The 19,005-nt window shown below is 35.7% G+C and overlaps 3 protein-coding genes across 3 annotated transcripts; all 3 read left to right on the top strand.

The window, feature by feature from the left end:
- Positions 1-6,512, top strand: twit (target of wit). The gene is made up of 3 exons (XM_002052028.4): positions 1-316; positions 5,599-5,799; positions 5,855-6,512. The coding sequence occupies exons 1-3, from the start codon at positions 250-252 to the stop codon at positions 6,067-6,069; spliced, it is 483 nt and encodes a 160-aa protein (XP_002052064.1). The 5' UTR covers positions 1-249; the 3' UTR covers positions 6,070-6,512.
- Positions 6,513-9,345: 2,833 nt separating this feature from the next.
- Positions 9,346-11,347, top strand: LOC6628813 (UPAR/Ly6 domain-containing protein bero). Its single transcript, XM_002052027.4, has 3 exons — positions 9,346-9,507; positions 9,596-9,772; positions 10,975-11,347. Exons 1-3 carry the CDS (start codon positions 9,447-9,449, stop codon positions 11,181-11,183), a joined length of 447 nt encoding a protein of 148 aa, XP_002052063.2. The 5' UTR covers positions 9,346-9,446; the 3' UTR covers positions 11,184-11,347.
- A 4,060-nt stretch (positions 11,348-15,407) lies between these two features.
- Positions 15,408-17,873, top strand: LOC6628812 (UPAR/Ly6 domain-containing protein bero). The gene is made up of 3 exons (XM_002052026.4): positions 15,408-15,567; positions 15,627-15,803; positions 17,501-17,873. Exons 1-3 carry the CDS (start codon positions 15,507-15,509, stop codon positions 17,707-17,709), a joined length of 447 nt encoding a protein of 148 aa, XP_002052062.1. The 5' UTR covers positions 15,408-15,506; the 3' UTR covers positions 17,710-17,873.
- The last annotated feature ends 1,132 nt before the right edge of the window (positions 17,874-19,005 follow it).

Below are 19,005 nucleotides of genomic sequence, written 5' to 3' on the forward strand. Positions count from 1 at the left end.
CACAGTCGTTACTCGGACGAGCAGCCGTTTGCATCGCGCGCAGTTTAAAGTACTTACGAATCAAACAAAGGGAGCTCCTGGCATTGAGAAGCCCCACAAAGGATACACACACACAAGGAATCTGATATCCCGCCTGCGTCTTGTTCACCGGAAAGCCGGCGCCATTGTGTCGCCCAGCCGTCTACGTGCCTTGTAGAGATTTGTAGCCTTAGCATTCCAGCGCCAAGTAATCCAATACTATTCCTAACTATGTCAGCACCCATGAAATTCATAATTGCTGGCTTTTGCCTGTTGGCCAGCGCCTACAATATTAAAGGTGAGTTCCGCTCGTTCCGATCGTCACGCGTTGCAAGTGGTTCGCGTTTGGGTGCATTCATAAACACATTAAAACAAAAATTTCATGTTAATATTGTGCGAAGTCCAATTGGGCCTGTGCTTACTTGTAATAACATCTGGGGCAACAAGGTTGCTGCTAAATTATGTGCCTTCTAGAGAATGGTCTCAGGTTTGGCTTTTCGATCATTTCGGATGAATGAAACGTTTCACTTGGATTTTGAGTTTGTTTACGTACATTTTTTATTCGTTGGTTTCTTTTTATTTTGCGGCAAATTTTTACGATTTTCTCTTGTTTTTGCGGTGTTTATAAAAGTTATACCATGCTTAAAAATAGCCATAAAAATCATAGCTGAATATTGTAAGAGACTAAACAATTTATTTTCATAAATCAACTAAAAGTTTTAATACAATTTTTAACACCTCACTCAGTATGGAACATTTTGTTTAATTTATTGTCGATATTTAAGAATTTGTTCTTTCCTCATGTCTACCATATGACATAAACAAACTTGATTTGATAGCCCTTTCGTTACTTATATTCAATATTTCATGTCCATGAATTTAGTAAATATTTCAATTCAAAAATTTTACACATGTGAAAATTGAAATTTTATTACAATACAGTAATATAGTTAAAAATTCAACAATTGTTGTTCATAACTCAGCGGAAAACTGTTAAAAATGTTTTCACACCTGCGTATACAACATTTAGGGGAATATCTTGATGATAACCGCAAAATGTATTTCTGTTTTATGGCTTTTATATGTCATAAACAAATTGCTTTTTGGAATATTTATATATACATAAATAGATTGAAGAGCTGTTTGTGGTACAAGTTGCTCGCATGTGCACAAATTTTAAGGTTTATTAATTACAGAAAATCTGGAGAATAAATCTCTGGCATTATATGACGAAAAGGAATGAAAATCGAATTATTCCAAATTTGATTGAATAAATATATGGTGTAGAGAGGTATATACTGTCAGATATGGCCTTCGTGAGTGAATTGAAATTAAAAGAATTTATTTTTCACGATTGTTTAATGGCTTAAGCAAATAGAAAGTGATCGATTGCTTTTTGGAATTTTTTTTATGGCGATATGCCTAGACACAAGCCGACATATTACGCATGCGAACTGGGCACGAAGTTTAGAAATCGAGAGGGAAAAGATAACTTATTTATATAAGAGGAAGCTTAGGGATCTAACCCCTGCAAAGATAACAGAGAAAACTTCTATACATAATTGATAACCTACTTTGCATTCCGTAACTTGCTTTTGAAAAACATATATTATTTTTGTGGAATTTAAAAAACCATTATAATTTATTATCCTTTTATGACTGCCCAAAATCGCAGTTCAAGTCTTGCTTTTTGAAGGGCTTGGCTAATTTACAGCTGATTTTTTACATTCTTTTGCCAACACGCAAACAGTTTGTGGGTCAATGTACAGAAAATTAGCGCACTTTTCCTACAGATATACATACACACATATATATTTTCATAAGAAATATATGTAAATATATTTGTATGTGTCGTAATTTGGCGGCATTTTTGTGATTTTCACACTGTTCAATGATTGGCATGGGAAGGAAATCTGAATGCATTTGTGTATTTTGGAATTGCTTGTTGTTTATTTATCTTAAATATTTGCAAGCTATTTGCTTTGTTTTACAGACACACATACACACACGAACACATACACAGCGTAGAATGCATTTGCATTTGGCCATAAAAATCATTGATTAATGCAGTAATGCAACTTAATTCAATTTGCTCTTAATATGCATTAATTGACTGCTGAAGTGAACTTCTGAATATAATTACTCTTAATTGCGTCAGATTGAATATGGAATTAGTCCTTGTTGCTTGCCCAATCGTATGACATGGGCTGCTGTGTCTATGGGGTTCCTGCAATTATCTAATTGGCTTACATTCAATCAGGACCCCACTACGCATCTGCTCGGAGCACTGCGCATGTCAAACTGGCGCCAGAACGGCGTCTGCTCCAGTTTCCAGCAGCGCCGGCCTAGACAAAACTCATCTCAACTGTACTCGCGTATCCAGCACAGATTTCTACCCCCACCTAGCTGGATGCGTGGAAACTATGTCACAGACCTCGACTGTGTGTGTGTGCGTGTGTCTGTATCTGTATGTATCTGTGTGTGGTGGGGGTTCAAGTTTGGTTCGAATTGCTTGGCATGAATTGCGTAATTTGTAGATAACTGATAATGAGACAGGCGTTGCTCGGCTTGTTTTCGTTCAAAATGAGCTGACAAACAGGATGCGCAGATTGAGCACGCTTCACAGGACACAAGACCGCCTCCCGCCATCAACTAACCCCCCTCATCAGCGAACATGTCCTCGGGGGGTTCACTTAATTGCAAGCGACAACAAACTTCCGATGCGTATCAAATTTTGCCATGAATACACTTTTCTTGTTGTTTTTCATTATGCTTGACAGTCTATTTACTTATTTTTCGGTGGTGCGAGCTAAGTGCCGATGTGCGAAAGCCTTTTGCTGTATATTGTTGCAATTTTTAAGTTAGGGGTTGCAAAAGCCCACAAACGAGATACAACATTTGCATATAGAGAGAAAGCAACTTCCGGTTGACTTCAATTGCAAGGCTTCCACTTTCAATGGTTCTGATCAAACAAATAGATTTGCCAAGACGAAAATACCCTATAACACGTTCACGATGTAGATCCTTCAAACGATTTCACTGTAGTTTAAACGAGTTATTGATAAGTCTATATTGAATTAGAATTTAAAGAATATCTATAGAAAAAAATATGTATATTAAGTATATATAGAATTAATCATATATTTGGGTATATATAGAACTAAAAATGTTTCTAAATGCGCTTATATTTTCCTATTACTTTGATAAAAAAAAAGGTTGCAAAGGTTCCAATCATTCCTAGCTGGTGATAAATGGGTTGTATATCTAAAAGGTAAATATTCGTAAGTTATAATTTGTACTCGCATAAAAAATTAATAGATACGTAGTTTAGCGATTTTGCAAAGACTGCGATAACTGTTGACTAATATTTTAGGGATAAAATGGGTAAAACTAGCTGGACTTAAAGTTGCACGCGTTTAGGAGGTATATCAATTTTAAATCAAAATACATGTACGATTCCAAATTTGTTCTTTTTGCCACCCTGTTTCATTCTTCAAAAATAACTTCTTGATACGCTTTTACTAATCATTTCGCTGGAGACAGGGTATAGGCACTGCTTAAATAACAGCCTGTGCGTGAGCTCGATAAGAAAGTAGCTAACACGCGACCTTGAGTTGGCCCCGATATATACCGTACAAACAATCAATTACGTTGAGTATAAAAACGGCGCTAGTTAGTCCATCTAGAGACTTCTTCGGCTAGGGCGATGGCAAATTACCCGCAATCGCACGTCAGCTTACAGGAACCCTGAGAACTAGAACCGACAAGGTTTTAAAATGCAGACGTTGACTTGAACGTGGGCGTTAGGGGCTGCATAAATGAACAATAATAACAACAAAAACAGCAAAAATAACAATAAGAACAACAACTAATAATTACAATACAGCACGCGGCAATGTTGTCTTGGGCGCTGACAGCTGAAGGACTCGGTCGACTGACGTTTAAGGTGCCAGCAAATTCATAATAATGTAATTTAATACACTCACATTTTCAAAATTAAATGCAAATTTTGTCGGCGTCAATATTTGACACCCAGCTCAAGAACTGGGTCCGGTAGCTACCATGACGCGTGTCAAGGTCCGAACATTGGCGGACAACTGACAACAACAGCAACGACAACATTGCATGCTTGATTTAGATTTACGGCAAGTTGACTTTTAAAAAAGAAAATAATCTAACAAGTAAGGAAAGTTTTGCACCAACAAACAGGCCACCTTCAGGTCAGCTGCGTTGTGGACATGCAAAAACCTTGAAGGCACTCAAAGCCAAACGAACCATTTTGATCTTCGGGTCTGTCAGAGCCAACAGCTTATCACGCATATCTAAGTGGAGAAAAATGGATTTGCATGTTTGTTTTGACCAGCAGGTGGTTCCAGGGCAAGTCATTTTCCATGCCCTTCCCCCGACGGCAAACAATCTAATTAAATATTAATTTTATGCGAATCACTTCCAAAAATACGCTCACTCTTCTTGTGCTGTGCCAATGCTTCCTCTGTCGGTGTTTACCAAAATTTGAATTTAATTTAAAAACAAATGATATAGAAAACATAAATAAACAAAGCGCTTGATAAAACAACAAAAAATAATCACAGTGCGATAGGAAAATCAATCAACGAGTGCAAAAAAAGTGATGAGAGAGTTATGAGAGAAAGACGCAAAGCTATTGAGTACTTCTCATGAAAACTTACACTCAAAGAAAAAGTTGAATGAGTTCTTAACAATAATATATTTGTAATAGTTTTATCTATTTATTAAGTAAATAAAATGACTTTGCTTTTTAAAAAAAATCACAAAATTATTTAATTTACTTTTTTGTTATTCTATAAACTAAATTCGTATAGATAGGTAGATATTTGTTTTTTTTAAATATCAAACACACTTTTTTTTAATCAATATTTTGTACAAAACATAGAACTGAATGTTTTTTTAATTACTTCAGAGCATGTTTGAAATATTATTATGGTAATATATTATATATAATGGAGGACAATATACTCTATACTTTCACACCTCTGACTCATCATGCTATAGTATACTCTAAGCACGTCTTTGGTCAAGCTCTACAATTACAAGCTTGATAACAAATTTTGCGAGTGAACAGTTTTTAATGCTTAACGGACCAACAAAAATCTCATAAAAATCTTGGCTCTCTCTCAGCCACAAAAAGAGTCGTTTATATTGCGGGTGCAATAATAAATTTCAGTTGCTCTCAAATGGCATTTAGTTGCGTATACGTAATAAAAATTCAATGAAGGCGCCGCTTTGACTCGCTACGCACAATTCACAGTCTGCTGCTGCGGCTGCCAAACGGATATTCAACGAGGGTTGGACCAGAATTTGGGGGTGGCGACACATAAAGTTAGTCTGGTTTGTTTTTGGCACAAAGACTGATGATGTCAACAGCTACAAGCCCCGAATACACAATACGGGTTTGTTCTTATTCAAGAACATTTTGCCCATTGGGCAAAATGTAAGAATAGTTTTACGCCAGCCATAAGAGTCCAAGCCAAATTGAGGCCAGGGCGTAAAGGTCGTGTAGTAAACAAACTAATCGAATCTTTTATTTGGCTATCTTTACAGCACATGAACATCAACATTTGCAATGCTGGCACTGCAGCTCGGACACCATTGGAGCGGAAGACTTTTGCGATGTGACCTTTCAGGAGGATAACATACCCACGGATCTTATCAAGGAGCGCAACATAAATCTGCTGCGCAGCTGCAACAGCAGCATCAACTCGGATCACGAGCGTCCCGTTTGCCGCAAGACTGTGGAGGAGTGTAAGTAGATCAAGCCGACTACCAGAGCCCCTACTTACAAATTGTTTTACTTTAGATAACGGCAAGATTATAACCAAACGCTTCTGCTACTACACCAACAAGTCGGATCCCGTGGAGCTGTGCAACGTGACCACTCCGGAGAAGAATGTGCGTCGAATATTCTGTGAGGATTGCCTCACAGATCGCTGCAATGGCTCCACGCGCCTCGCCGCCCTCTTGGCCACCATTTTGCTGCCCGCTCTGGCCTTGGGAAATCAGTTGGCCAACTGAGCGGCAGTCGCTTCAATCGTATCTCTATTTTAGTTGGAACGTGATATTTTGTTTAGCCCCAAATGCTAAGGCATTTGCTGATTAACTTTAATAATTTTCTTAGTTTAGTTTTAGATGTATTATTCCTTTGAAGTCCTTTTATGTTAAGCCTGTATTCTAATTTATTATTTATAGAGATATTTTCTAATTCATAATTTGCCTTAATAATTTTAAATAAAACAATAAATGGATAAACAAATTAGTACTAGCTTAGCTTAATAGGAGTATTAACTACAACCACAACAAGCCACGCTCTATAATAGATATACCCATAAATAATAATAATAAAACTATGAAACAATATTTTAAATGTACAAGTCAAACACCGCATGCATTCTCAAATGTATTTATCACAGTTATATAAGCCGAAAAAAACACAACCCAAATAAAGTTTATGATCTATGTGAAAGTAATTAGATGTTTTATTTATTATGGGAAATCTTACTATTGGCAGAGTCCTTATAGATGGCCAGGCTCGAAATGCTGTGCTGTGCAAAGTTGCAATTTTATCCGCCAGATTTTTAAAATAATATCGTTCATAAATATATGATATGGATGCCTTTTAAATAAATCAGTCAGCCGTTATCGTAGGTATATGGAACAGGCATAACAGGCAGGAGTTTAACTTCCCTTACCTATTCATCCCCTTTTGGCTCCTTTCAGATATCCATTGAATCACAACCGCAGACAGGATAATAGGCTCCTGTCATTGTTAGAACTACATTTACATTAAAGTTGACCTAATTTTTTGCTAATCATGCCTCTTTTTATGTCAGAGTAATTCCTATCCATATAAAAATCCAGTTAAGAGCTGGTCACGTATTTAAAGTTGATCCTTGGCTCTTTTGATTACAAAGACTGCTTTGTTACGGGAGCAAACACTATCTGTTAATGCATCGCATATTCCTGTTTTACTCGTCCACTAATCTGCCTAAGCTTGCCATCCCATTGACTATCTTGGGACCTACTGTTGCTCAAAAATGTAATGCAGCTTACCTCACTTAATCGAAACCACTGCTAATCCAATTAGGCAACCTACATAACTTACAAGTGACTCACTTCGACCTTATTTCACGCATATCCGTCGTCCTGCCTGTCGTTTCTGTGCCCTTTTAATCGCTGTTCTGAATCGCAGCTTGTTTGACACCTGCCATCGGTGTCTATAAATCTGCGTTGACATTATCTTATTAAATCTATGCAAATGGCAAATAGTGCCCCGCGGTTTGAACTGCTGATTCATTAAAAAAATGCGCTCATGTGTTAAGAGCTTCGACTTATCAACAAAATATTGTCAGATATCGAAGATCAGACATATTTTTTAATCAAAAGCAAAATATTTATTATTTTTTCGATTTTGTAAGTTGATATTTAAACTAATTCCCTCTTTTGCGTTTTTATACAAGAAGAGCATTTGTATATTATCGACTATTACATCCTGAGCAACTTGCAACCCATAAAAAAATTTATATATTTATATTGTTTATTCGCATTCCGCCCACTATAAGAAGACCCGAACCGACCAATCAAACTCAAAATGTAAACATACAATACATATCGGAAAGAGAACGGGAATCGGCTTTAATCCAAGACGCATATCCGATATCAATGCACTGATTGGTAAATCCACTAAGAGCAAGGCTAATCCAATTAGACGATAAGTGAATATTCTATGAGTTCTTTGCTGACATCATTTCAGTTTTATCCTGCGGCTTTGCCACATTTTGTGTCCTCCGGCTCTGAAGCTATGAGGCCATTGCTACCCACTGCGCCTATGGCTCTGTCCCGCTGCTTAAATCTAATTAAATCTGTGTAAATTTATACTGGCGAAACATTTCCAAAACAGATTGTGCCCTATTAGCTCCGGACCGTGCGTAATAAGGGAACATTAATGAAAAATGTTGTTGAAAAAATAATGCTGCATACTTTTGGGACGCATTAAAAAATTGTTGAGTGTTTTACCGACTATTTCAACTGTTGCAAATAAACAAATAGTCTCTCTAGGGGATTGAATGACTAGGGGATACTCTATAACTTCAAACGCATTAAATAACATATAATACATCCTTGATTTGTGTATACAATTCCAGAAGTTCCAATCAAATAAGTGAATTTCACAAATAGCTTAATTTCAATATAAATTTCGTCAATTGCTTGGCAATTTGGTAAGTTATCTCTAGCAATTGTAGATTCTAAGAAAGGACCGACATTTCCAGATCGACTCGAAAATTGATTCTGACCAAGAAGATATACTTATCGTAAGCACAATACTAAGTATTATACCCTTTTTAACCATTTTAAATAGTTTCAGGGTATAAAAAGATCATTTGTCTGTTAATGCCTCTTTCAGAAAATGGAAAACAAATAAATTGACAACTGTATGCTAACGAGTCAAGAATTAAAATGATTCATTTTACAGACAATCATAATAGCAGCTGCTTAACATAAGTACAATAGCTACTTTGATAGTCGAACATGCGATTTAAATGATCAGTCATTTTTCTTAACAACAGTTTCACATCTCTGAGTGCACAGCTGCAAAGCTAATGATATAAAAAGTTAAGAAAAATGGTTGGAATACTGTGAGTATTTCCATGGTACTCAAGTGGATTTAGTGTGGCTGAGAAGTTCACTAATATATGTATACTTGTTTTTTTTTTCTTTTTTTTTTAATCCATTTAATAAGTTTGCATAAATTAAAAGATATGAAATGTATTTATTAATTATTTTTTGTTTAAGTTTTTCTCTCAGTGCACAAGCAATCTATTGAAAAACTTGACTATGAATTTGTAATTTTAAAACACATACCAACAGTTAAACAAGTGCTGCAGAACCGGTTCCAGAATTACTCAAAATAATATTTTGTAACACTTATTTTCGGCTTGTTTATAAAAATGACACATTAGATATTTTTCACTCAAAACACAGCTTAAAGTGCAAAGCGCAGTCGCCGTTACGCTCAAAAAACTATGCATAAGATAATCAACATATAAAATAAAATTATAATGCTAATAGTTGTTTTTATAAAACTGATTCAAAACATAGAAGAAAAGCAAAACAAATGTGTGAAAACCGGCTCGACATATTATTGTGCCCTCACACTATTTTCCACTCAAGTCTCAACTCTCAGAGTGAGCAGCGCAGTCGCTGTTGCGCTTAGAGAACTGAGTGATATGAATATGAGGGATGGTGATTGCGAGTGAGGCTGATGGCTTGGCCAGACGTCTGAACGGGGCAACAGAATCGTGAGCTAGTCAGACGTGCAACAGACATTGTCAGCATAGGTTGAGAACTGTAGAGAAGCTCCGGTAAAAATATCAAATCAAGTTATATCGAGTAAAATGGTGTCCAACGTGAAATGCAGTTTGACCGTGGCCGTTATGATTAGTCTGGCCTGTTCGGGTGTGTATTTTATGATTTTAAGATTTCGGAAACGCATTCGAGAAGGAAAAACCTGTTTGAACTAATAAACTCTGATGCTAACTTCCAGCCTATGCCATCAAGTGCTACCAATGCGAGTCGCTGACAACACCCAAATGCGGCCTCAAGTTCGAGGAGGATGAAACTCTGTTAATGGATTGTGCCCGAATCGGTCCACCGCGCTATCTGCAGAACTTCTTCCCACTGCGCAACGCAACCGGCTGCATGAAGAAGACGCTCGAGAGTGGTAAGTTTTGACATATTCACAGATTCGCCAATCTGCCTCTAATGGATGAGGCAGCTCCCATGCGAGCAATGCGACTCGTATTATGCTACGACGATTATGATGTCATTTTATGTACATGAATAGTTTTTTTTTTTTTTTGGTTGTCGTGTTTTGTTCGGGCTGTGTTTTGCGCTGTTGTTGGATTTGGGTGCGTATTTCTGGCCATTGTCGCGTTTTCTGGTTTCGTGTAATTTCGTATAATTTTGAGATTAGTGTCAGAGAGCGTGTAGAAATAATTATGACGTGATTGTTGTTGGAAATGAGCGTGAAATTTGGATATTAAAAAACAATATTGTAATATTTCATTTCAGCTGAATTGAGCTCGACAAGATTTTTCTATTTTCCATATTTTCTTGGAGTAATTTTTCGTGTTTCTTATTTACTTTAAAAGAGAAAACTTATAAAATTTACATATCAATGAAATTAACATAAACCTTTGTTTATTTTTCTGAACGAAGCAAATTAACATATTTATTCGTTATCCCTCTTTTGAATAAGACCTTAAGAATTCTTTAAGAAAAGAGTTGAATTTCAGACATGTCAAACTTAGTTTCCGGTTTTTTTTTATCGAAAGAGAAATTCTATATCTCATATTTGATATTGTAAATAAAAGTCAGTATTAGATATAGAGACAAATATAAGCAATTATTTTTCTGTTGCTTTTTTGTAATATAAGAACATATTGACATAGGTTTTAATATATCGTTTGCTCCCTTTTTATTAAAAAAATGAATATGTTCTTCTAACTGGGATAAAAGTTAATATAAATAACAAACGATTTTCTTACATTTTATGACGAACGGTTTGTTTTTCTTTAAGATTCATATATGTTTTAGAATTGATTTCCATAACAAGCGGCATTGCTGAGATCGTCAAAGCTTATCGTTAACCAACTCAACCGCAAAAATGTACAGACCAGCACAAAGGGCCCAAACGCAAACAACAAATCTGTTGACTCAAGTCATTGTTGACTGAAAAACGCGGCAGAGAGTAGTATATGTTCATATAGAAGAAAATTTTACAAACAGCTTGCTTTGTTACGAGCAGCCGGAAAACAATGCATTCATTGTAAACTCACAACTTTTTATTATTATTATTTTTTATGTTTAAAAAAAAACGTAAAAGTTATTTCTCACACTTCTTATATTCATTGTCACTTTTAGTTGTCGGCCACCCGCAGATCGTGCGTAGCTGTTACTTTGGCGACGTATCCAACATCCAGACTGGCTGTCAGTCGGATCCCTCGTTGCCCTTCGTCAAGCAGTTGGGCTGTGATGTGTGCACCAAGGATGAGTGCAACGGCTCCGCCTCCCTGGCCCCCATTGCTGGAGGTATTCTGCTGTTCTTCGGCGTGGCTCGCTTGTTGGCCTAGATCTCTAGTATTTGGCTTTAGTTCTTAATTTTTGGTTGTATTTAAGTATTTTTCTGTATCAACTGCAATTTTGAGTTTGCCCCATAGTTGTAAAATAATCTCGTTTAAATTTGTGCCTATCCCATTTGCAATTGCAAGCAATAAAATATTTATGTATCACTTAATCAATTATGTTGAACGTTTTCTTGAACTTTTTAGTAGCAAAATAAAATATAAAAATATTAATTTATAACATTAAGAGCAATCTCCAAATGAAAGAAGCATGTATGCATGTATTAAAACGAAAACAGAAACCTTCTCAATATTTAAGAGTTTAGAAAAGTACTTTTGATGGCCTAAAGGCTTGTTAATGAAACTTTCATAAATTACTTTGTTTCATCTTAAATGTGGAGTGGCATTTGAGCATCTACATCTTCATATTTAGTAGGAGAGAACTGCTTTTTAAAATTGTGTATATATTAAAATATAAGATATTTATTCTGTCTGTCCGTTCTTCCCTTCTTTATCTTTCGTATTATTATAAGTTATAATTTTAATAATTTTTCATATTCGCAAGATGCGTCAGAACTAAACTTATCATATGAATATTTCGAAGATATTTGTATAACCTACTGGACGCCAAGGAAAACAAGCTGGGCTTTTGCAATTTTTGTTTGGTTAATGAATGTAACGATATGTGGGCATGTGTAATAACTGAGTTCATAAGATCGATGATTCACTTACAATTGCATGTTCCATAAAAAATAACGCCCAAGCTCAACACCTGGAAATTCAAATGAGTCTGAGCAACAATAAAACAAGTGTTCGTAAGTGGCCCGAAAATGAAACAATTAAACTGAGAAAAGGTCATGCGATTCGTTGAACTCCCCAACCCGAACGCCCTCATATGCGTGGGGGTGCGGCTGCGGGTCTGGGTATGTAAATGTGTGTACGTGCGTGTGTGAGTCTGCATTATTAATTATGTTTAATTGAGTTAAATTTCAATGTGCAGGCCGAGTCGTAGTCAAGTTTGAAAAAGTATTAAGCGCGATTTACAATGCGCAGCGCATCGAAAATGTCAATAAACTGCAACCGAAACTCGTGCGAGTTGAGACAACTTCCTCCCCGCAGCTGCTGCCTCTCAATTGACCCAAGCTCATTTGGAATAATTTGAAAAAATTAACCAATTGAGGAAGCGTAGAAAATCATGTAAGTAATCAAGACCAAATGCAGCAGCTGCTTGGGAAAAAGCACTTAAAGAAATTCTGAGGATCCTAAGTGAAAATACAAATTTCGTTAATACACAAACAAACTAATAAAGTGATTACAATAGACAAATAGAGAATAATTATTGCAAGACTTTTCTTTTAGCAGGAAACGAGAAAATAACAATATATTTGGCACGCCAAAGATTTAATACCCTTGTACCCCCTCTTCAGATATGTGAGAATCGACATCTCATGAATGCTGAGCTTGATGAAAATATCTTCTTTATGACCGATTTAGTCCGATAGAATGAATCTAAGCTTTTGCATATACATGTGGATCAAAGTGAAACTAATAAATCCTAAATTATATCAGTCCCTATGGGAACTGTCTAAAAAAGGTATATCTTAAATGTTCAGCATTAAACTTGCAACGGGCAAGGCCGGAAAATAACTGCCAGCAGTTCAATAAAACTTAATCATTTGCTTCCTCAATAAATAACAATTTTCTTTATAATCATTAATAGACAACAGCTATATTCTATAATATTTAATTTAATGAAGTTAGCTTGAGATTATGATACGTATTTATAATTCCGAATCAATGATGATCCCTACACACACTACATAACTTACTGATAATGCTGAACAGAATGAGAAGCTTGTTCAATGTACAGCAGAACTTTTCAGAAGAGATTGATAGTTGCAGAGTAGCTCCGGTATAAATATCAAATCAAATTATATCAAGAAAATAGTTTCTGCCGTGAAATGCAGTTTGGCCGTGACGGTTATGATAAATCTGGCCTGTTCGGGTGTGTATTTTAAGACTTTATGTTGCCCGAAACGATATTGAGAAAATCCTGTTGTAACTAGTAAACTTTTGTGATAATTTAAAGCTATGGCATCAAGTGCTACGAATGCGATTCGGTTACTACACCCAAATGCGCCCTGAAGATTGAGGAGGGTGAGTCTTCGTTAACTGAGTGCAAATATATATATATATATGTCTTTTTATATGTGCCAACCAACCGGCTGCATGACGACTGAAGTCAAGAGCGGTAAGTTCTGAAATAGGCACATATATTAAAATATATACCAATCAATTAAATTGAGATTTAATTTTAAACGGCATAGGAGATTAATTGAGTGAGAGAATTCAAAATATTTAATATAAAGCTGCATTAATATTTTTCTGTCGCTTTCACTAAATAAAGCAACATAATGAGATGCAAAAATATAAACAAACTTATCACCACTTGTATAAAATTTAATATAAATAAAACAAAGTATCACTTAAATTTGTATGTCAAACGTTTCGTTTTTCTTTAAGATTCATAATTATTTTAGAATTGATTGCTAAAATCATCATGTCATGTGTTTTTCTTTTAAACAAAACGAGAAAGTTTCATTACATTGTCTTAAAAAAATAAAAAAATTGTCTTACCTAAAATATGTTATTCACGTTTTAAAGATTGACATTTGAGCATCTGCATAAACTTTAATAAGTATATCTAATATAATATAATAAACATACTATATATACTATATATATGCTCAATATGAGCTGATAGTTTACTAGATATATTTGCAGTCACGCTATATCTCGCATAAACAGATTTGTGTCTTAACCATCTAACGAAGCTTTCTTATAATAAGTAAACTATAGGCTGTCGCCGATTGGGCCTGATCAACAATATATTATATCTGGAATTCAAAGTAAATTTTTTAAAGCATTTCATTGAGAACTTCATTTATGTTCAGCTATACAGAAAGAAAGATGACAATTAATTTGTTTTTCTTTCTTAAGTTATGTTGAGTTGCCAAGAGCTATGAATAATCGCCTGTTTTTTATTTATACAGGTTATTTAGCTGAGGCTTGGAACATTTTCTTTGCCTCGCCTAGATCAACAACAGACATTTTTTATCAGCTGCGACAATTTCACGTGAGGCTTGCCAACCTAGTTTACAACAAACAGATGTTTCGATAAACTATGTTTACGCCCTCCAAGTGTTTGAATTTGAATGTTTGCCAAGATTAATGCTGATGCGATGCGAATCCTCCTGAATCCAACTAGTTGTTTGTAGTCAGTTTTCTCCAGTTAACTACGCAGTATGAAATAAAAGCACCAGTAATACATCCGCAACAAATACTAAATACTGAGCGCCGAAGTTAAAATACCCTTATAGGAAAAAATGAGATTCTCTATACAATATATAACATATATATCACATTCCCAGCCGGATAAAACTCTACCAAGCTACCAGCTATATTCAAGCCAAGGACTGCATCATTATTATTATATAAATTAAAAAAAAAAAAAATAAATAAAAACTTAATCAATTACAACTTAAATAGAAAACTTAATTTTCAGTTGAGGACTTTATTCAATTGCCTTCAGTTTAATCAAGTTAGCTTGTAATTATGTTAAGAATTTATATATTTGTATCGATAGATTGGGTTAGGTGATGCTCTCGCTCCATTGAGTTACACATTTCATAGCATAGTGATAATGCCCTCAATAAAAGTTTAGAAAATGAAAACAAAACCCGTTTGTACTATGGGCGTGAAATGCTGAATGGGTCGCATACAAATGAGATGCCGCATAATGAAGCATAGGCAACATGACATAAATCAGACTTATATAATACTTATGCTCACAAAATAGAAAATAAAAAAGCAATGACATTGCGTGTGCGTTTGCCTTTTTATCGTGTCCAAGAGAAAAAGTAAATAAATAAGACCGAATACGTCTGACATCACCCAAAACAAGTTCTCTAAATCGTAATATACTTATATATCGTGCATACATACATACATACATAAACAAAATTGCGGTCATATGCTTAGATGTTTGTGTGTCAAGCCAAAAATTCTAAACTCAAAATTGAATACAAAATAGCCGAAGCGCAGAGAAAAACACGCAAATGAAACGAGACTCACTCGAAAATGTGAATGAGCGTGAGTAACACAATGAGTGGCAGTATGAGTGCCGGTTTGCGTATGAGTGCGCGCCTGTTTGGCTAAGTTTTGAAATTGTTTCAAATCAGACGCAAAACAGTCGCCGCGCCGTTCAGATCTAACATATATAACTCAGTTCGTTTCCTTAAAGCCAATTTATTTCATTTCGATTGCTACAAAATGGTTTCCAAAATGGGGCGTGTTCTGGCTGTGGCCATTCTGGCCGCCCTGGCCTGCACGGGTATGCACAGTCTGCGTGATAAGTAAAGCAGCACCCGACACAGTCAATTCCCTTTTCAGGCTATGCCATCAAGTGCTATCAGTGCGAATCTGTCAGTAGTCCCAAGTGTGGCGAGAAGTTTGAGGCTGATGACAGCCTACTTTTGGACTGTGCCCGCATTGCCCCGCCGCGTTTCCTGCAGACCTTCTTACCCGTACGCAATGCCACCGGCTGCATGAAGAAGACCATCGATGGCGGTAAGTTTTCTGCTAATTGCCTAACTAGTTACTCCGCCGTAGCTGATAACATGATGTCATAAGCGTCAAGTTGTACATTCAATTAGCTTGATTAGTTTTAATCGTGCTGCTCAAGCTGGGCGTAGGCGTCAGCATCGGCGTCGGCGTCCGTCATTTGTGCGTACAATTAACCAACTAGGCGTATGCGCAATGAGAAAATACTTTAATTGCATTTCAGACAACGTATTTTTCGTATTTTTAGAAACGAGCTTCACAAGTTTCTCATAATTTACCATTAAAAAAATTATTCTTTTCATATTTATATAAAAGTGATCTAATGTTTTATAAGACAACATCCCATTGAGTTTCTCTTAATTAGTATGCATATTTGTATATTTATATATATATTTAGTATGTCAAAACAATTTTTATTTTGAAATGTGGGAACAGATATACGGATCGTGCTATTTAAACTGTTGAGCTCAGCTTATTGTTTTGCACTTTAAAGCAATTACCGCATTCGTGCTTGGCATGCAAAGCTGTTAGGTTTTATTTGACGAGCTCTGGGCTCTTTGCAATCTCCAGCGAAAAGAACATATATTGAGTTTTGTTATTCATTACAAATCGAATGGATGTAGTTAACAGAAGCTTTTAAGTGGTGATCCAAATTAAATGGATTTTAATTAGAAATTTAATTTTCTTATATACAATTGTGTAATTGGAGTCATCGTAGATGTATAAGTTGAATCATTAGCCCAAATGTTCTTCGAGCGTGCATATATATTCATTTTGTTCAAGGCAAGGAAGTATTGCTTAAAATGACATCAGCATTATTTTTATAAATGGGCAATTTTTTTTATTTTTGCGATTTTTTCTGCTTGTTTTGTTAGAACAAAGCTGAATACCTGAAGTCAATAAACAAAGATCCATACTGTAAATAGTTTATTCACAATATATATCAGTGTCATAGCTTAGAAACTCTACAACTTTTGTATATTTAGAACATTTTCTCTGGACGACTCACTCGTACCCAAAAGAACAAAGCCCAATGTAGATTTCAACAGCTAGAGTGTACACAAATGTAAAACTTTTAAATATTTCGGTTTTTAGCCAGCCTTGATGTCGTATCGAATACTAACTTTAAGTAAATAATTTATATGAAATTTACTTTCGTATTGAACTGTAGCTGTTGATAAGCTAAACATTTAAGAAGAGTATAGAAAACTGCAAAGCATCAATCAAAATTTGAGCTGAGCGTGCTTCAGCGGCAATCAAGCTGGCTGTCAGGTTGTCATCCACGAATTAGTCACAGCTATTTTGAATGTACCTTTTTTTTATAGTATAGTATATGATTAGGTTTACAGTCATTAGAGTTTTATGGAAACTGCGCATTATGTAGGCAGATTTGCCAATTAAGAAAATTAGTTCTGCCTGTGGAAAGCTACCAGAACAAAATGTGAATAGAATTCGAATAACAGTTAATCGACGTTAAAACAATGACAGACCTTGAAAACAATCAGCAACAAAGCCGCAAAACTCACAGGGCCCCTCAACCTGGCAATGTCAACGCCTCTGATTAGCAGTTGTTAGCTTCCATATGAAAAATATGCAACAAATGACGACGCAGTGCATCCAAAATTAGCAATTACCTGACAATGAGAATTTCTTCAAATATTGCATTCAACTAATTAACAATACGAATTTCGCCGCCGTTTCAGTGCCCGGCCATCCGCAGGTCGTGCGCAGCTGCTACTTTGGCGACGTATCCAATACCCAGACTGGCTGTCAGTCGGATCCCTCCATGCCCTTCGTCAAGCAGCTCAGCTGCGAAGTGTGCACCAAGGATGAGTGCAACGGCTCCGCCTCCCTGGCCCCCATTGCTGGAGCTATCCTGCTGTTCTTTGGCGTCGCCCGCTTGTTGGCCTAAATATAACTGGAGCATTCAGCTTCCAATCCCGAATCGGAAACTTAACATTCAACATGTCTCTTATGTATCATGAAATTTTGTATATCATTATTGAAATTTTAAGTTAAATCACAAAAGGAAACGTATTTTAAAGTGAATTAAAACAGCTTTTATACCAAATTAAATTTCAGTTTTTTTTTATGAATTAAACAAAAGTATGAATTTACAGTTATTTATATATATTTTTCTAGCGGGAAACCGAGTTCCCAGGCCGAATTATAAATGATTTACCCATATTGTTTAAAACTGTTTAGAAATCCTCTTCATTGATTACTTTGGTAAGTATTATTTGAGTGTTCCTATTCGATAAAATTGTACATATGAAAATAAGCATGTTGAGATGATTAACATGACAATTAAACAGCCTGTATTTACAGAACAGCCAATTATTTATTAAGCCAATTCTCTTTGTGTATCCAATAAATTTGCAATCTACAAAAATTGAATCAATCTAATTATCTTTACAAGCTTACATACAATCCAAGCATAGGAGTAAAATCCAACCGTATAGAACTACGGTGTCAATATATCTATATCTGTGATATCTTTTCGACCCATAATTTTTGAGTAGCTTTTATAGCAGCAATCGATCGGACATCAAGTTTTTCTATTGATACACTTCCATGCCACATGCCGCACACATGTGTTATTTAATTTTCCATTATAAGGAAAACTGTATACTACTTATAAATCAGGCCGTCACTTCATCCGCGAAATTCCGATCAAATATTTTTCTAAATCTTCCAATATTTCAAAAGACGGAAAAAACCGTATATATTTTAATCTGTACGTATATTTACTTTGAAAGGTTATATGTTCTTAACATATACAATTGCAGCTGCGGCTGCGCTGCTTTTGCCTTTGCCCCATACTATGGAACATGTTTTTGTTCGATTATTATATAATATTTAGGGCGTAATATGTATTTATTTAAAAAAAGGGGAACTGCATTCATGAATTCTCCGCATTTTTTTCAAAAACCCAAAAGTTTTTCCACAAATTACTGTCGCTTCACTAAAAAATCGTTTATCTATTAAACCTCTTCCTCCTTTAACAGCGACGATGTAATCAGTAAGGGAAATGCATTGAAAATGTGTCCACAGTAAAAGCTGTCCTTGCATGCAAGGCCGTAATTAAAGCTCCTGCCCACACTCCCCCTACTCACATAACACTAACACACGTAGCTACACATACACACACACGCACACCGAAGCACACAAACCCACACTGTCAAGTTGTTTGTGCTCTTTGGCAACT

This window comes from Drosophila virilis, chromosome 4 (assembly GCF_030788295.1).
Source record: "Drosophila virilis strain 15010-1051.87 chromosome 4, Dvir_AGI_RSII-ME, whole genome shotgun sequence".
Taxonomy (NCBI): Eukaryota; Metazoa; Arthropoda; class Insecta; order Diptera; family Drosophilidae; genus Drosophila; species Drosophila virilis.